The sequence below is a fragment of the Dermacentor andersoni genome, chromosome 4, assembly GCF_023375885.2.
Source record: "Dermacentor andersoni chromosome 4, qqDerAnde1_hic_scaffold, whole genome shotgun sequence".
Classification (NCBI taxonomy): domain Eukaryota; kingdom Metazoa; phylum Arthropoda; class Arachnida; order Ixodida; family Ixodidae; genus Dermacentor; species Dermacentor andersoni.
Window position 1 is genome coordinate 115072160 of NC_092817.1, and position 16009 is coordinate 115088168.

At 45.9% G+C, this 16009-nt stretch overlaps 1 protein-coding gene across 1 annotated transcript; it reads right to left on the minus strand.

Moving 5' to 3' along the window:
* Positions 1-625: 625 nt before the first annotated feature.
* Positions 626-14370, minus strand: LOC129380202 (uncharacterized). The gene is made up of 4 exons (XM_055074313.2): positions 14272-14370; positions 14032-14150; positions 1098-1237; positions 626-950 (listed from the first exon to the last, which is right to left on the minus strand). Exons 1-3 carry the CDS (start codon positions 14366-14368, stop codon positions 1106-1108), a joined length of 348 nt encoding a protein of 115 aa, XP_054930288.2. The 5' UTR covers positions 14369-14370; the 3' UTR covers positions 626-950; positions 1098-1105.
* Between the last annotated feature and the right edge of the window lie 1639 nt (positions 14371-16009).

The window sequence follows — 16009 nt, forward strand, 5'->3', positions numbered from 1 at the left end:
CATCCCTCTCTTGTAAACTTTTCCAGCCGAGAGTGCATGGCACATAGAACCTAATCAGCATCATGTCTAGGTGCACCACCTTTATTTTTTTCTCAACTGAACGAAAATTATTGCATGTGATTTCGCGAACGCCTTTCTCATGTGCATCTGTTGCGTGTTTTGCAATGCGCAACAGGGGGTAAGGACCGTCCGCGCTCCAGGGAGAGGGACCGGTCACGAGAGCGATTATCACGCCGAGAGAAGTCGAGTAGGCGTGACCGGTCGCGCAGCCATGAGCGGGACTACCGAGACCGCTACCATGAGGACCGCTACCGAGACAAGGAGAGGGAGCACCGCTGTCGCCACTAAGAGGCCCTCTTCACCACCGCATGGTAAGCATTTGCAGTGTTTCTTTTCCAACTTGAAATTCAGTTCAGTACGCGACAATTTACTTGGGTCTAACTCGCTAAAGCATGACATGGGCATTAGAATAAAAACCAAAACGGCCCATAGGTTGTGACCTAATCCCTCCCCCTTATCTTGAAACCTTCTTTCCAACTTCGGACGCTGTGCCTCGCCATACTGCAGGTTCTCCTGCACGCGCCAGATGCTTTTCATGACAAAATGAGGCGTGGGGCAACGGTAATTGGATGCAAAAATGTTTATTTTTTTCATGTGAAAACAAATCGCTATTTCTTTCTTAAATGCACCATGATAACCTGGTAAGGTAAGTGTACAAGTCATTGCAATTTCCGGTTATGGTCATAACAAAATCGTGCAAATGAAATTTGAATAAGTACATATATTGTAAAAACCACTTTTCTAAAGCAAACCATAGTTTTCAGCAGAAAGAAGCATCGTCTGTTAGCTAGAGCTTTGGTAAAATACCACGCACTGAGCTCACAGCATCAGAGGGAGGCTTTGCTTAGTGTGCCTCAGTCTTGAACCCTTTCTTGACTCGAGGCTTGAGACTAGAAGCAGAAAGAAAATTAAAATGAAAATAAAGTACGGAACGTGATTTCATCAGCTGTAGGAGGAAAAGAGAGAGCGAAAGAAGAGGACAGTGAAATGCACAGATTTGGAAAGGAAACAGCTATCATGCAAAGCACGACACCCACCTAGAATTTCAACTTGTGACGGCAATGAAGCGGGCACCAACAAATTGCCGGACGACCGATGCGCTGATGATGTGTCCGTAATCGTCCACAATTCCAACATTCACTTGGATACGGTAAGTGCGGTAACACCTCAGGCTGATCTGCAAGACAAAGGAGTGCAGTTTCTGGTGTTGAGCTTTTAGTTTGGAGTGGGGGAGGGAAGGCCTTGGTCTAGGGAACAGGTTGCATGCTCATTTTTCGTTATTCATATGACACATATTTACAAACAAACTGACTCTCCGTCCCAGCCTTGCAAAAGTATGTCCAGCAAAGGTGTTGAAAAGCACCACTGCAACTGCTGAGGGGGTTATGCGATGCTTTATTGCTTTAGAGTAATGCTAATTGTGACAGCACGCTGCTCCCCATAGCGGTGCTGCAACAACATTGAAGTCATTTGTTAGGCTGGCTCTTATATACGAAAGGCTAGGAACGTCGCTCCTCACGTTGCATGTTGCCATCACTGTGGCAGCTTGCGCAGCAACAATCGTTACCTGGAAATGTATACAGACAGCGCTACGTGCTTCGCATTGTTAACAGGAGCGCCTTATCAATTATGTGGTTTGGATGATTGCTGTATGCTTGTTCTTTATTGAAATGTATACTGTTATGTATACGTTGCATGAGCGATTACAGAGAATCCATGCACTGTTCACTTCGTTTTGCTAACTGCTTGAAGCCTGTGCCACACTGGGGTAAGGGCCACTGCTCTTGTCTTAGCACTGTCGCCAGGATCGGCCCACAATTTCGACGATAGATGCGAACATGAAAATGGTGACCAACTAGAGGCTAACAGCTTCGCTGCAAAATCAAAATCCAGCCTGCTTGAAGCACCAATACTTTAGTGTGCGACTGGGCAGCCTACTCGCCCCGAGTGGAGTGCCCACTTACCTATAAGGAAAGCAGGCTAAAATGCATCGAAGGAATCGATAGCATTCGCAGTGCACAATGGTGTGAACGGCACCAAACACTTCATGAATTAGTTCGGTACAAAACTGGCCTGGCACCTCCTGCACTCTAAACAGGCACCAAAAGCATGGGGATTCAATTTTTTCTTGTTTACCACTCGCTATTTTTTACCGGAATCTCGTCAAACCCACAACCTCGTGCTATCAAGCCATACTGCACAAACCCTGTACAGAATGAATCAAACGGCAGCACAAAGGCGCTTCAGTGTTCCACTGGTGAAGCAAATGGCAATGCAGGCCATCCTGAAACAAGCTAAGGGTGCATACACCTTGAACCTGCCGGTTCCATGCTGTCGGTAGTACTCATCGCTTTCTCTCTCTACTTAAGGACAAGGGTTCATTGAGCAGAATGCAATAGTGTATTTTTTCATTGAGTCATAATTGAGCAAAGCATATTGTTTCGGAAAGAATGGCTTGTGTCCTAAATGGGGAGAGGGGTTAGGGAGTGGGAGAAAGTGGGGAGAACTACTCGCCTACATAAGCACTGGGTGTCAAACAACTTGAGCCTGAATTTAGTGGGAACTGAACCAAAACCAATATTCTCGGGAAATACCTAAATAAGAAAAAGATTCACACACCTCTTTAGCAACTATTTGCGACTCACTGAAATCGTGTGTCAATGAGACCTTACCTAATTGTGAGACTGAAAGTTAAGAAACACTTGCACTTCTGAACTTTGTCTGCTAGAAGCCAAACTTACACATTTTTTTTATTCCACGCTAGAACTCCAGTGTCGCACATCAGTGTGACGTTACGGATTTAAATGCATTTATGTTGTGGTACAATGGAAATTCGTGAAACTTGCCAAGTTCACTCTTTGGCTCTGTTACAATACAATGTAGGCCCAGTTTACCGATAAAAATAAATAGATAAATAGACACGAGCAGGACACCGTCAAAATTTATGACTTGATGGTAATCTGGTGCAGGAACTTCACTCGAAATTTAAAGGAGCACCACACTTTACAGGCAACGGGACTCGTTGTCTAGGCAGATAGCCGAAATGTATTTCATGCACTGTAGTGGTAACACGCGCGTTAGTAGTACTTCTGTATTTTAACTGAAAGAAGAGATTGATTTCATTTACGCCTCGTGACGTTTTCGCCTCTTCTGTTCAAGTCATTAAGCTACAATGAAGAGGAAAATGATTTGTGTTGTGTTAGCAAATTAACCTCCGCCTATGCCAAGAATTGAAAAAAGAAGCCGCTCTTGCCGCGAGAACGCCAGCATGGTAAGCCAGTATACAGACACACAAACGAAAGACTGGTGGTGCCGTCGCCTTGAAGCGAAGCTCCTGTACCAGCTAGCAGTGACGTCTCCTCGAACCTAGTTGTACTTCTATATGTAAAATGGTCTGGGTTGTATCCTAGAAAAGTCAACTTTGGAAGTTTCAAGGACTTTTTCAAGGAACCGCAATGGCCGAAATGCACAAGAAAATTTTGCAGATCCCACGCACTGTGGGAATCGGTGTAAGTGAAGCTTACCGTGCTGGATGCCTTGATTGACGATAATTAGTGGTGATGTTGGCGGCTAAAGCTTAATTCCTTCATTGTTTAGGTTAACACGAGAGTGGCGAATTGTTAAGCGTTACCTTGCATGTACCACTGCTGTTCGTCTACGTAGTGCACAGAACGCACAGGGAGAGGTGTTTACTTGGGGCGTTGTTGTGTGCCTTATTTTATAACCTCTGATAGGGTTGAACGTTGTCATTTCCCCACATGGCACATCGCAGTGTGGCAGAACCATAAAACTTTAATTGTATTATGGGGCTGTACGTTCCGAAACCAGACTCGGGCAATGAGGCAAGCCGTAGTGGCGTACTCCGGTTTAATTTTGACACCGTGATGTTCATTAACGTGTCCCAAAATCTAAGTGCAGGTGCGTTTTCTATTTCTCCCCCGTCGAAATGCGGCTGCCTCGGTTTGGATGGAATCTACGACCTCTAGCAATGTCATAGCCGTAAAGCTATCGCGGCGGGCACAGAAGTGTTGATTTGACGGTCAACTGCTTCCGTAGTGTCTGCTGGACTCTGCGGTGCGCGTTAATTAACACGGCTCTGCTTCTGCATGGCCTGCTTAAGTTGCCCGCTTGACATATTTGCGTGCAGTTTATTTTTTAGAAATAGCAACAAGGTACTGTACCGTGCCAATTATTTAAGCTTGGCCTGTTTCCCTGAAACCACTCAGAACCCGACACAGCTGAAGCTCTGGTGAACGAATGTAAACGAATGTCTTTCTCTGGGCTTTTCGCTTCTGTTCTTGAAAAGCGTCAAAACGGCAAGTTGGGCCAGTTGGTTGGGATTTATAGTAAGGTTTGTTACAGTGCAACACACGACAAGGACAAAAGGAGGTATAAAACGACGACACGGCGCCGTGTCGTCGCTTTATACCTTCTTTCGTCCTTGTGTTGCGCTGTAACAAATCTCGAAAAGCAACTATACAAGTGGCGAGTAAAATGCCAACGATCTCGTCTTCTTCGTCTGAGCTCATCATTTTGCAGAAGTAGATAGCGGAAGGGAGCGCGCCAACCCACGACGAAAAAAAAAATATCGAAAGTGCGCGTACAAACCCAAAGTGCCGCGAGATGGCGGCACGTCCCTGAAATTTTTAAATATACTGCGAGATGCCCCGCCTTCCCGGCGGCGCGGACAGCCAGACAACGCGGCTGGTCTGAACAGGCGCGGGCGCTCGCCGCCTCGCCGCTTTGAAAATCCGCTTGTCCGCTTAGACGCTCCGCTTTCGGTGTGAATGTGCCGTTACTCGCGAATCTCATGCACGCTCTGCACCACCCCCTGACATGGTGTGCGTGACAGCAGCAGCAGTGGGAAAGTCGAAGGAAGAGGAAAAGAAAGCTTCGCTGTAAAACAAAAATCCGTGGACACCCAATCACTTAAGAGTTGTGAATGCGAAAGCACTAATAAGACAGCTTTAATTTAACATTAGCATAATAGCAGGGTTAAATGAAATGGCGTTACCGTTCCGCAAACGAACTTTGCAGAAAGCGAGTTCTGGTATAGCGTAGTTTACGCGTGGGACGCTATGCCATTCCGCTTTGAATCTCGCATGCATGGTGCACCTAAGTGAGTCTATCTGTCCGCGAGTCCGGAAAGCGCGAAAGTGGAAGCCAGGACCGCTTTATAATTGCGCTTTCTATGTCCGGAGATCTAGGGTGAACGGTACAACCAGCACAAGCTGTCTACCATAGCCTCCGAAATATTCCAATCTCGGAGGCCATGTGATATCTATTTATTTATTTATTTATTTATTAGGGCCATTACGGCATTATAGAGGGGAGTGGTTTGAAAATCCGCTTGTCCGCGCTTATCTCCCGACCCAAACGATAAGTGGCCGTTAAGGAAGAGGGGAAGAGAAAAAAATAGAAAGTCAACAAAAACAATCTGAATACCAGGTAATTTTTAAACTTCCCTTAACGAAAACAAAAATCTAAGCGGTTCGTCATTTTAGAATTTCAACATGCGCTAAATATTTCTGTCGGACAGCCTTTTGAATGATTTAGTCGAGTTAACAGGGGTTCAAGGCCTGCAAGCATTAGTCGTGAATGTATATATCGGCACTGCCAAAGACAAGAAGAATGGGTATATGTTAAGCCGAAGTATATCGCCGAACCATCTTTGAGCACTGGCAACCACGCACTATGCTCCGCTAAGTTCACCTTCTACTGATGACATACCAGTTTATATTAATTATGAGTGCGCCACTAGCGTTCCAATTCGGTTACGAAGGTTGCCCGTCCACGAAGACTAAAAGGAATGCCGGTTTCTTTCCCGGCGTGCACTTTCTGAATACTTCTTTAATGGCACGCGGAAGTCTACGGTCGCCTCCGTAGTCACCTCATGGAAATATGTGAATTCGTAATCAACCGTGATCTACATTGCCGAGTATTTACAGCTTCTTATCCCTTTCTTATACGAATTTATCACTGATGTAAAAAATTTATACTTCGTGCATTTATTTTAGAAAAGACAGTGAAAGAAGAATGACTACAGTCAACAGCTTTTAGCAACATATCAAAGCTTTATCACGAATGGCGGCCAAATCAAGGCGCGGGAAGCAGCGTGTGGTTCCTTCGAACTTTTGAATTCGCAGTCATAAACGATGAGAATTATGCCCACAGAATATTGGATGACTACACAAATTGTGCAACCCCAGACTACTGCTATGCATTACACAGCATGCTCCAGACACTACACACAGGCGACACATGGACATTTGCGAAATATTAGGGGGAACCACGCTTATCGGCGGTGCTCAGTTGAGGAGTGATGTAGATTATCTGACACTCAGAGTTCTAGGAATAGCGAGTATTTCTTGTAAAGCGTTACGATATCAGCACGAATAATCGTGCCAGAGGTTTAAAGTCGGCCGCCCGTGTTTAAACCCCCGCCAAAGGGAAACGGCAAATAAGTTTAAAGTTGTAACATATTCTCTCAAAACTTTACTTTCGCCGTATTAGAGTTGTTTATATAAGAAACTTTTTTTTTATGTATCAGTTTTTGAATGTCGCGACAGAGCCCCTGCAGTTAGTGACGTCACGCATTTCAAAATATTTTTCCACGTTTGGGCTGCTGCGGTTAAGTATACGATGTTGAAACACCTGAATTTCATTTTTTGGCTGTATTACAAGAGAGTGTAGTCCACCTTCACCGATAAAATCTAGGCCCAGGCAGATGCCGTCAAATTTCATTTTCAAAATCAAATCTGGTTCGGAAAGTTCAATGCGTCACCCACCCCTGTTTTGCTCTTTGCGTCTTTTCGGGTCCCCTCGCCTGACACGGTTTTTCTTTTAAATTACGGAAACGCAATTTTCTATTGCAGCTCAGATTTTTTTATCGTTGGTGCGCCTTTAAAACCACTCCGAAATTATTTTTGTGCAAACGCAATCAGTCGGTATGGCAGGTCATCATTGCGATCACCAAGAGGCAAATTCAAGTGCGCTGCGTAACGCGCCTAATATTAGGTTTTAATCATCTGCATCGCAGCATATCGCAGTAGCATCGGTCCGCACGTTTACATCCGTCTCTGCCCACTCTACGTGGAATATGTGAGCGATGTCACTCATTCGAGAGATCGATGTCTGACTGGCTTTCCACATGGGGTCATCGAGAGTGTTTGGAATAATGCCGCCTACATTAGGCTTATTTTCAATGGCACACATATACACACACAGTAACTAGTGCGCCTTCGAAAAGAAATACACAAAGGCAATATACGAAGAGGTTTCTTTAAAACAGTAGCGCGCTTCAACCTGAAAATGCATGAGGATCGATCGTCTGCTACAGCTTGCGACGAAAGGAGTGGCGACATATTCAGCTTTTGCAGCACGCTTGTACACAACGTAACAAACTCACGTAATATATAAATTGACATATCGAATTTGTCTACTTTCAATGATCTAATGGATGCCGCTTACACAGCCGTCATATCTGTTCTTGACGGAGAGATATTAAATTGTAAACGTCGTGCTTCTATTTTTTTCGAGCGTTCGAATTATTGAAAATTCTTTCGGCAAAATTCAGGCCCCATATCGAACTTAGAACGGCAGGAAGCTGAGCTAGTCGCTAAGGATTCATTATGCGAAAAAGAGGCGAGGCGTGCAAACAGGACACAAGAGTAGAGGAGTGGAAGCAGAAGCGGCGTTCGTGTTGTCCACTTCTCTACTCTTGTGTCCTGTTTGCACACCTCACCTCTCTTTTGCCTAAATCGAAATTCCGCTTCCAGCAGTGACTAGAATTTAACTTTATCACTCGGATGCATTAAATTTCATTAGAATCGGTCCAGAACTTATCACAGATAAAGTTTTTTTTTTTTTTTTCGTTGAACAGGCCGCGTCAGAGTTGGGCCCGAGCTAACGATAACGCTGGGTGCCTCCATGCGCGCCTCCTGCCCCGCTCCGTGCAGGGTGGCCGCATCGTTTCTGCGCCGTCCGTATTTTTCCATCTCACTTTCAACGGCCACCACGTTGCGAATTTTGCAAGATTACTAGATGCTGCGCGCTGCGGTTATCTAATACTTCGACAAATGGCTGGCGATTGTTTTCATGTTCGAGACATCGAAAAAGAATTAGGCTTCTATGAACGGTGAAGATTAAGCAGTACAATTACGTTGACGCCAATGACTGCCTCGTGTCTGTGGGCAGCGCGAGTAAGCCTTACAAAAATGCCTAATAACATTATTTAGAACTTCTACCAACTTTCTGTTTACTCTATTGACAGTCTGTTTACATTTACATTCTGGTAACATTTGTTCATACACTGTCAAAATACTTCTTTCTTACTTCTGTATAAAGAATACTTTCAATACGCCGTCAAAAGACTTCCTTCTTACTTTTGTATAACGAATACTTTAAATAAGCCATTAAAAGACTTCCTTCATACTTTTGCAAATAGAATATTATAAGTGGCCCGTCAACATGTCTTCTAGCTTTTGTCTATATAACAACTTTAGTACTGCGTCAAAAGGCTCGTTCCTTTTGTGTAAAGAATGTTTTACTATACATCACAAACTATCTTTTTTTTCTGAAGGACATATATCCTCAGTACGTCCACAGCTCGTACTGTTTGCCGAAAAATATTTAGAATGGGAAGTAACTTGAGGGTTTTTGATAATTTTTTCTAACACACAATAATGCCGATATATGACATACTCAGGAATCAAGCTCTTTGTTTTAAATCATATCCCCGATCCAAGTCGGTGGCGAATTGTTGACGGAGCGCTACTAAAATGTTTAAAGAAATATGTTCGTAAACTGTGAGAACTAATCTTTTTAAAGGTTCCACTGGACTACGTGAGCGTGCTGTGACGTCAGCAGACTCCGAGAAATTTGTTTGCGCTACACCACCTGACAGGTGTGATAGCGGAGTACTGTGCAGGCCGCGCACCAGTTGCACAGCTTTATCCCGGCCTCGGGACTGGTTAATTAAAAGCCGATTTACGCTTGACCCGTGCGGTCGTGCAGAAAACAGCACATTTCGCACACTGGTTCACAAATTTTGGTATACACTGGGCTCGCAATGCAGTGTAAACCGAAATGCGTGTACCAGTCTGCGAAATGCGCAAATTTTCACCCGACCACATGCGTGCGGGCAGGCGGGTGTTGTGGCGTGGGGCTCGAGCGTAAATCGGCCCTTACCACGCAGTGCTATTGCAAGGCCACCAATAAGCTTTGCAACAAGGTAATCAGATCAGTGCACTCCGGGATATAAACAGTACGCCCTAAGCTGGGACGTGTCACCACAGTAGCGTCACGATATTTGTTAAAAACAAGAAAAAGAGCCGGAACTCATGGTAACACGGCGCTGGAACGTCGCCGCTCAAATATCCAGAAGGCTGCAAAATGCAGCTGCTGCTGAGTGAGCGCGAGTTTCGACATGAGTAAGCGCGCAGGTCGAACAGACAGAAAAGCTGAACTCTGTGCAGGTAACACCTTTCTGTGAAAAAAGAATGAAAGAACCCTTACTGTATAAAACATGTAGCTTTGTACGCGTCCCTATTCGCACGCTTTCGTCCCTGCCTCCTACCGACGGCTTCTGCACATTAAAGGTAACTAATAGGACGTAGCATCAAAGTGAAGGCAAAGCAACTATGTCAACTGATCTGCTTTACGGTGATGGTAGCTTGCTGTGTGTGAAAACAGATTGAAAAGAAATTATGCACTCTTAATATTCCGTGATTTCGCTTCACAACACGGCGACAAAATTTTGAGCTCGAACCAGGGGTCACCATGACATCCGTAATTATGCCATTCCGGATACCAAGATCCAGGATATCAAAGGCCGTGATTTTGCAGTGCTTCGGGCGTCTGAAAACTGCTAACGTCATAGCCGCCACGCTTTGGACATGTATTTGACTATAAAAATACTACTACAATAGGCTTCAGCATTATCTTGCGCTGGGTGCCATGGAGCAAAATTTTGTCTTTGAAAGCGGCAAGCGCTAAAGGATGTGCTTGCGCAAAATAGGATAACCACATAATTTACCCAATATGACTATTTTTCTATGTTTATTACATTTGTAAAAAAAAAGCCGGTTTTCAGAACAATATTTGCCTCGAAATATGAAAATATACAGTCCCGAAATGCACAACAAAATTGAGCCGGCTGTCTTGTCAGGTTTTATTTTTTCAACCTCTGCCACGAGGTACATTCCTCCAAGTGCAGTTCCCAGAAAGGGGTGCGCACAAAAAAGCCGGCCACATCTTTCACCAAGAGGCGATGAATGTCTAGGTGTGAGTCAACCATCGGAATGTGGGAGGGAGGGGGTCATGTTTCGGCGTAAAAAGGGGCTTTAGTTCCGCGGCGGTCAAGTAGAAGCAGATGGATGGAAAGAATGCCACATGCCTATCTCGCGCATGCGCACAAATTTGACAGTGGCCCGAGTCGAGGCAAAGCAGGAGACCGTCGCAATCGACCCTACCACGCCGGCGTCGCAAAGGAACTGATGGCGAGTCTTCGTGATTTGGGAGAAGGAAAGTACGCTTAATTCTGTGCTGCAGAATTAAGCGTACTTTCCCTCTTCCAAATCACGAATAATCACCATCAGTTCTTTTGCGACGCCGGTCTGGTACGGTCGGAACGATGTAGGTGTTTCGTCGCGCATTGTAGCAGCAATCTAGCTATTTCTGCTGCTGTTTATGCTTATGCTGTGTTGTGGCTAATTCATCATTGCAAGCCAACCAGCAACGTGTTTGCGAAGCCCACGGTGCTTTCTTCGTTCCGTGATGTGAACGTTTCTGCAGTTTCTCTGCCACCTGCGATGCAGTGTCGTGTGAGGTGATTTAATATTGGCACTGTCCGTGTTTTAAACTGCACAGTGCGCAAATAGCGAACAGCGGTTCCTCAAGACAGCACTGCGTTGAAGTTTCATCTGTCTCCAAATTATAATAAAAGATATGTTCTTTTCTATCATTCTTCATAAACATATTATTTTGATGTTAATTTCAGTTTCTTATGCCGCATTTTGGCAGGTTATTATTGCGCGAACAGTAACGACGTGAAATGTTTTAAGAATGATTTTCTTACCTACTATGTAAGTATCGTAACTATGCCGCGTCATGCGGTTCGCTTGAAGTTGCTATAAACACGAAGCGTACAAATACTTCGTTTTCACAGCACTCGTAATGACTTAATGTCTGGTAAATATTGTCTGATCATGAACTCATTATATGTTCTTTCCTACACTGGCTGTACAGGATGAGAGATAGTCAAATATTGAGCGTATAGTTTCACGGTTCACAATGACATAGGTTGCACTGGTTAGACAAGTGCGAATGGGAAAGAAAATCGTTCGCACTTGTCTAACCACTGCAACCTATGTCATTCTGAACCGGTATTTTTTGACACTGATATTTTGTATACGAGTAAATATAAACGAACACGTCAAATTACAGAAGCGTTCCATATAATAAGACGGGCTTAAAAATGCATCAGTCAGCCATTGGTCGCTATCACTGACAAAGAATTCGTATTCTTGAATACTGCTTCAAGCTCTGTAATCTGTTTATATAAAAATGGATGACACGCACACGTTTTGCACATGCTCGGTGCAGCTAGCTGGCGCTTTTACGTTCTCTTTCCAAAAAAACAGTTGTGAGTAAGCGCTCGCGCGTCCACCTTCTCTGCGTCCGTGTATATTGTGCGCGCTACAAATTTCACCATGAATAAACCATGTAATTGACTTTTTGAGCGAGTAAATTATTTATGCATATAATTGGTTAATAAAACATTTTGGGAAACTGAATTCATTCAGGCCACAACATTGGGGGCTATAACAATAGCTTTAGGCCGTTCTCTTTTTTGCGGAAACGACCTTGCACACTTTCGTAATTTTAATAACACGTAGAAAATACAACGCAGCAAAGTATATGCATTGCAAGATGTGTCCCATCCTTGCTATCTCCTCTGCAAGCAAACAGGGATGACGGTTACAACTTTAGACCTCGTGTGAACCTTCTTAAAAGCTGTTCTATATCTGTCATGTGCTAACCTGAACATGATGTTAACACTGACCGTTTTGTTTCTATGCAGGCTTCACTCGGCGAACATTCTGAGTGACATCAGCTCTGAATGTAAAAATACATTATAATCGATGCTTGCTAGAGATTATGCGACAGCTGCTGTGCCGTAATCAACTAAGTCACAAATCATTTATTATTTTTTATTGATTTCTGTATTACTTCTCTCACAATTCTGTGTAAATAGTTTTGTGTGAATAAACTTCTTTTAGTGCAAACTTGCATTTGTTTCCCATGTACATGCACCTTCTAGGTTGCATACTGCCTTTTACCAACATGTTCACACATACTGACAAATTTTTACACTATGCTACTATGTCTTATGTGGGACAAATGTTACTAGGGGGGTAGTAAAACGTCAGTAGCAAGTACATGTAGTAGTAGCAAGCGACGCACTGTATATTCTGGGGACTCTTCAGCGGCGGTTACTCCATGCACGAACGTATGTACGCCCATATTGAGCGTTCCGCGTCAACGCGCTGTGGAAAATGGTGCCCGCCGTAGCAGACGACGCTGTTGTCGTGTCGGGCGAGGACGACTTCGATATACCAGTGGTCGCGCCCGTCCTGTTCGCGAATGATGACCATAAGCGCACCGCGTATACAAAGAAGTCGAGGAGGAATTTCAAGGAAGTCTTCCCGATTAGTATTCACCAAAAGGCATCGTCGCCCGCATACCATAGCCTTGGTCAAATTTCCAGTCGAGGTGTCTAGAGACCCCTTCAAGCATTCCGAAAAAAAAAGTTCATCAAAGCGCACTCCTCCGTCCCTACGGATTAACAATACACCTTGATTGCTGCAGCCTATTGCAGAACCTCGTAAAATGTCATTGCGGCCAGAGATTGAAGTAGGCCTTCCTGCCAAGCAAGGAATTTCTATCCACAGGGCCTACACTTGCGTATTTCTCTTTCCGGCAGGTCGCGTGGGCCTTTTTAGAAAAGGCATGCGTGGGTCCCACAAAACGGTATGCGGATACTGCGACATCACTACCGTTTCCGACTCCCTTCGAAAAAAAAAACCAGGTTGGACAACAGAGTATGCGGAAGAGCCACATTTTACTGAAATCGACAAAAGAAACTATTTCGTCCTTGAAAGAAGATCAGTATATATCACGCCATGGTCCTTTCTCCTTATTTTTCAGGGATCCATGCGTTAGGTGCAAGGAGGCGTTGCAAGTAACAAGGTAACTATCAGACAAGCTTCGACAAGTATAGACGTAATTTCCGTGCACCATTCAACCTATAGTCGTTACATCACCGCGTCCGTTAATTGATCCATATTCTATAACAGCGATAATTACGGTAATCCGAGTTTCTTAATCTTGGGGCATTCGGTCATGTGTGCCGCATTTTTTTTTAACAAGATATAGTGACCCGGCAGAAATCAGGAAAGGCGGAGTGTAGTATTCTGTAAGGGTCCAAATAGTGGACATGTCGATTTCGCCTACTGCTAAAGTTCTGCTTAGCTGGGCTGTAGTGCGAGTCAGAAGGAAACGGGCACCTTCAGCTAATTTAGCAGCATCCGAAATAGAAATGTCTACTAAGTGGCCACTTGTAGAAAAGCCCCCTCCCCCAGGTAGCGACGAGTATAAGTATAAGACCACGTTCCTCCCTCAGCTAACAAAAAATCGTACAGGCCAGTACGGTAACAAGTTAGTAGCACCCGCGCCGTCATGTCTTGTTGACAGACTCCCCGAATGTCGCCGGGCCAGTTTTGAACGATCGCACACTGCACTTGAACTGTATATTTACTGCACTTGACTTAAGTAAAACCCACGGCCTTCTGACCAAGGTGTTAGTCAAAGCATACGCTTCTTCAAACTCGCTAATTATTGTGCACGTTACGAACGGCGACCTAACTAGCAAGCGCGACTAAAATGGGGAAGCGGCGGACGAACTCTTACCGGAGGCGGGTTCGGGATGTTTTTCTCGTTGGAGAAGAGCTTGAGCTTGGAAAACGACAGCACCCGGCCCTTCAACCAAAAACCGGGCCGCGGTGAATCCGGGTGGCAGTACTGACCAACTGCGCAAGTCCAAGGATACACTTTAGGGCTTAAATTTACTTCGCCACAAATAGACAAACACAAAAATGTAATGAAAAACGCCTCTCTCAGGAGGCGGCGATAAGGCCAACTCAGACTGACCGCATTGGTGTCCAGTGGAATCCGTGAAGGTGAGCCAGGCCGTGTACTGCCACTTATCCACCAAGTTTGTAATCCGAAACTCAGGCGCTGGGTTCATGAACCTGCATGCGATGGAGATAGTAGAAGCACGGTCATTTTTGACGAACACCGTTGTCACGCGATGGATACGCATGCACGTGTCGATACGAGCAGCTAAATGACGATGATTGCACGACGCTATGCTGAGAAAGACATGAACAGACAGCAATATGCGTGGGTCGTGCATAGGCGATTGTTCCTCGTATCTCAATAACGCGCTGCCTGTAGGCACGAACATGGGCGACCCAACCAGCTTGCTCTCAGCACTGCTGAATCGGTTTAAACTGCAGGGATGCCTTCGGAAATGAGAGATTATTATTCGCGTCATTACTGTCCACTGTTTCTTTTTTCAGACCAGCATGTACACCACGATGTGGCATGTGAGGCTTCTCGGCAGGAACGCTAATGCGTGCTCGGAACGCTCATGCCAACAACGGAAGCCAGCACGCTGCCCTGTGGAGTGCGATATTGCAACGCTTCTGAATGCGAACCGTTTTGAGATCGCCCTCCTGCACTACGGCCCGAAAACACGTCGGCTGTGAAAAACACTCGCCTGCCCTGTGTGTGTATCGGCAGTTCCATCCTACGCAGCGGGAACTCGCGCTGGTTGACGAGGGTGACATGGGGAAGCTTGGCCGGCAGACGGTCCACGATCGCCCGATGCTGATTCGCGTTCTTTTTGGGAGGGAACTGGGGCCAATCGCTCCAGTCGTGAACCATGTCCCAGTGGTCACTAGGAAAGTCCGCCGGACGGACGAGGTTTGCCTGAATCCAGATATGTGGCTCGCTCCCAACGACGAAGGCTGCGGTGCCGGAGGTGGACGGCACGCTTTCGATGTCCTTCGACTGGGACGGGCCGGCCGGTGGCTCGCTCCCAACGACGACGGCCGCGGCGCCGGAGGTGGACGGCACGCTTTCGATGTCCTTCGACTGGGACGGGCCGGCCGGTGGCTCGCTCCCAACGACGACGGCTGCGGCGCTGGAAGTGGACGGCACGCTTTCGATGTCCTTTGACTTGGACGGGCCGGCCGGCGCGACGTCGCTGTTTCCGTTGTCACTGCTGGAAGAGCTGCTACTGCTGCTGTCGTCGCTGCTGCTATCGTCGCTGCTGCTGGTGCTCGTCGACAGCTTGGAACCGACTCCCATAAGCATGGCGTAGCCGTACAGACTAGGGTCGAGTCCAGGAGCAGCGGAGGTAGAAGCACGGCCCGAAGACGCCATCCTCGAGGCACAAGCGGAGTTGGCGGTGTATCGTAGGGAGCGCGACTTCAGTAGATCTTCGATGGTCGACTAGCTGCCGTTGGCTGTGCAGCGGCTTTTCTTATGGCGTGCTCGTGAAGTGTGCTACTGCAGAAGGCATGGGCATTGCTTTCTTTACAATGTTGACGACCTTGAAAGTATTTGGCACATGCCCACTCACGGTCATGCTTGGTTGGCTATTCAACGTAGGCGTGTCCTCGTTCTACGATTTTCTCCTCTCCCTCGAACCGCAGGAGGCAGATAAACTTTGTCGAAGTTTTCCTTTGTTCTGACATACTGGACGAACATTTACACCCTTCCCCTCCCTTTTCAATTCGCAGAAGGTATGACCGGCGCGAAACGACACTTCAATTTCGACGGGCTGCGGTATTGCAGGTTGAGTCATGGTGGTTCAGAAGGT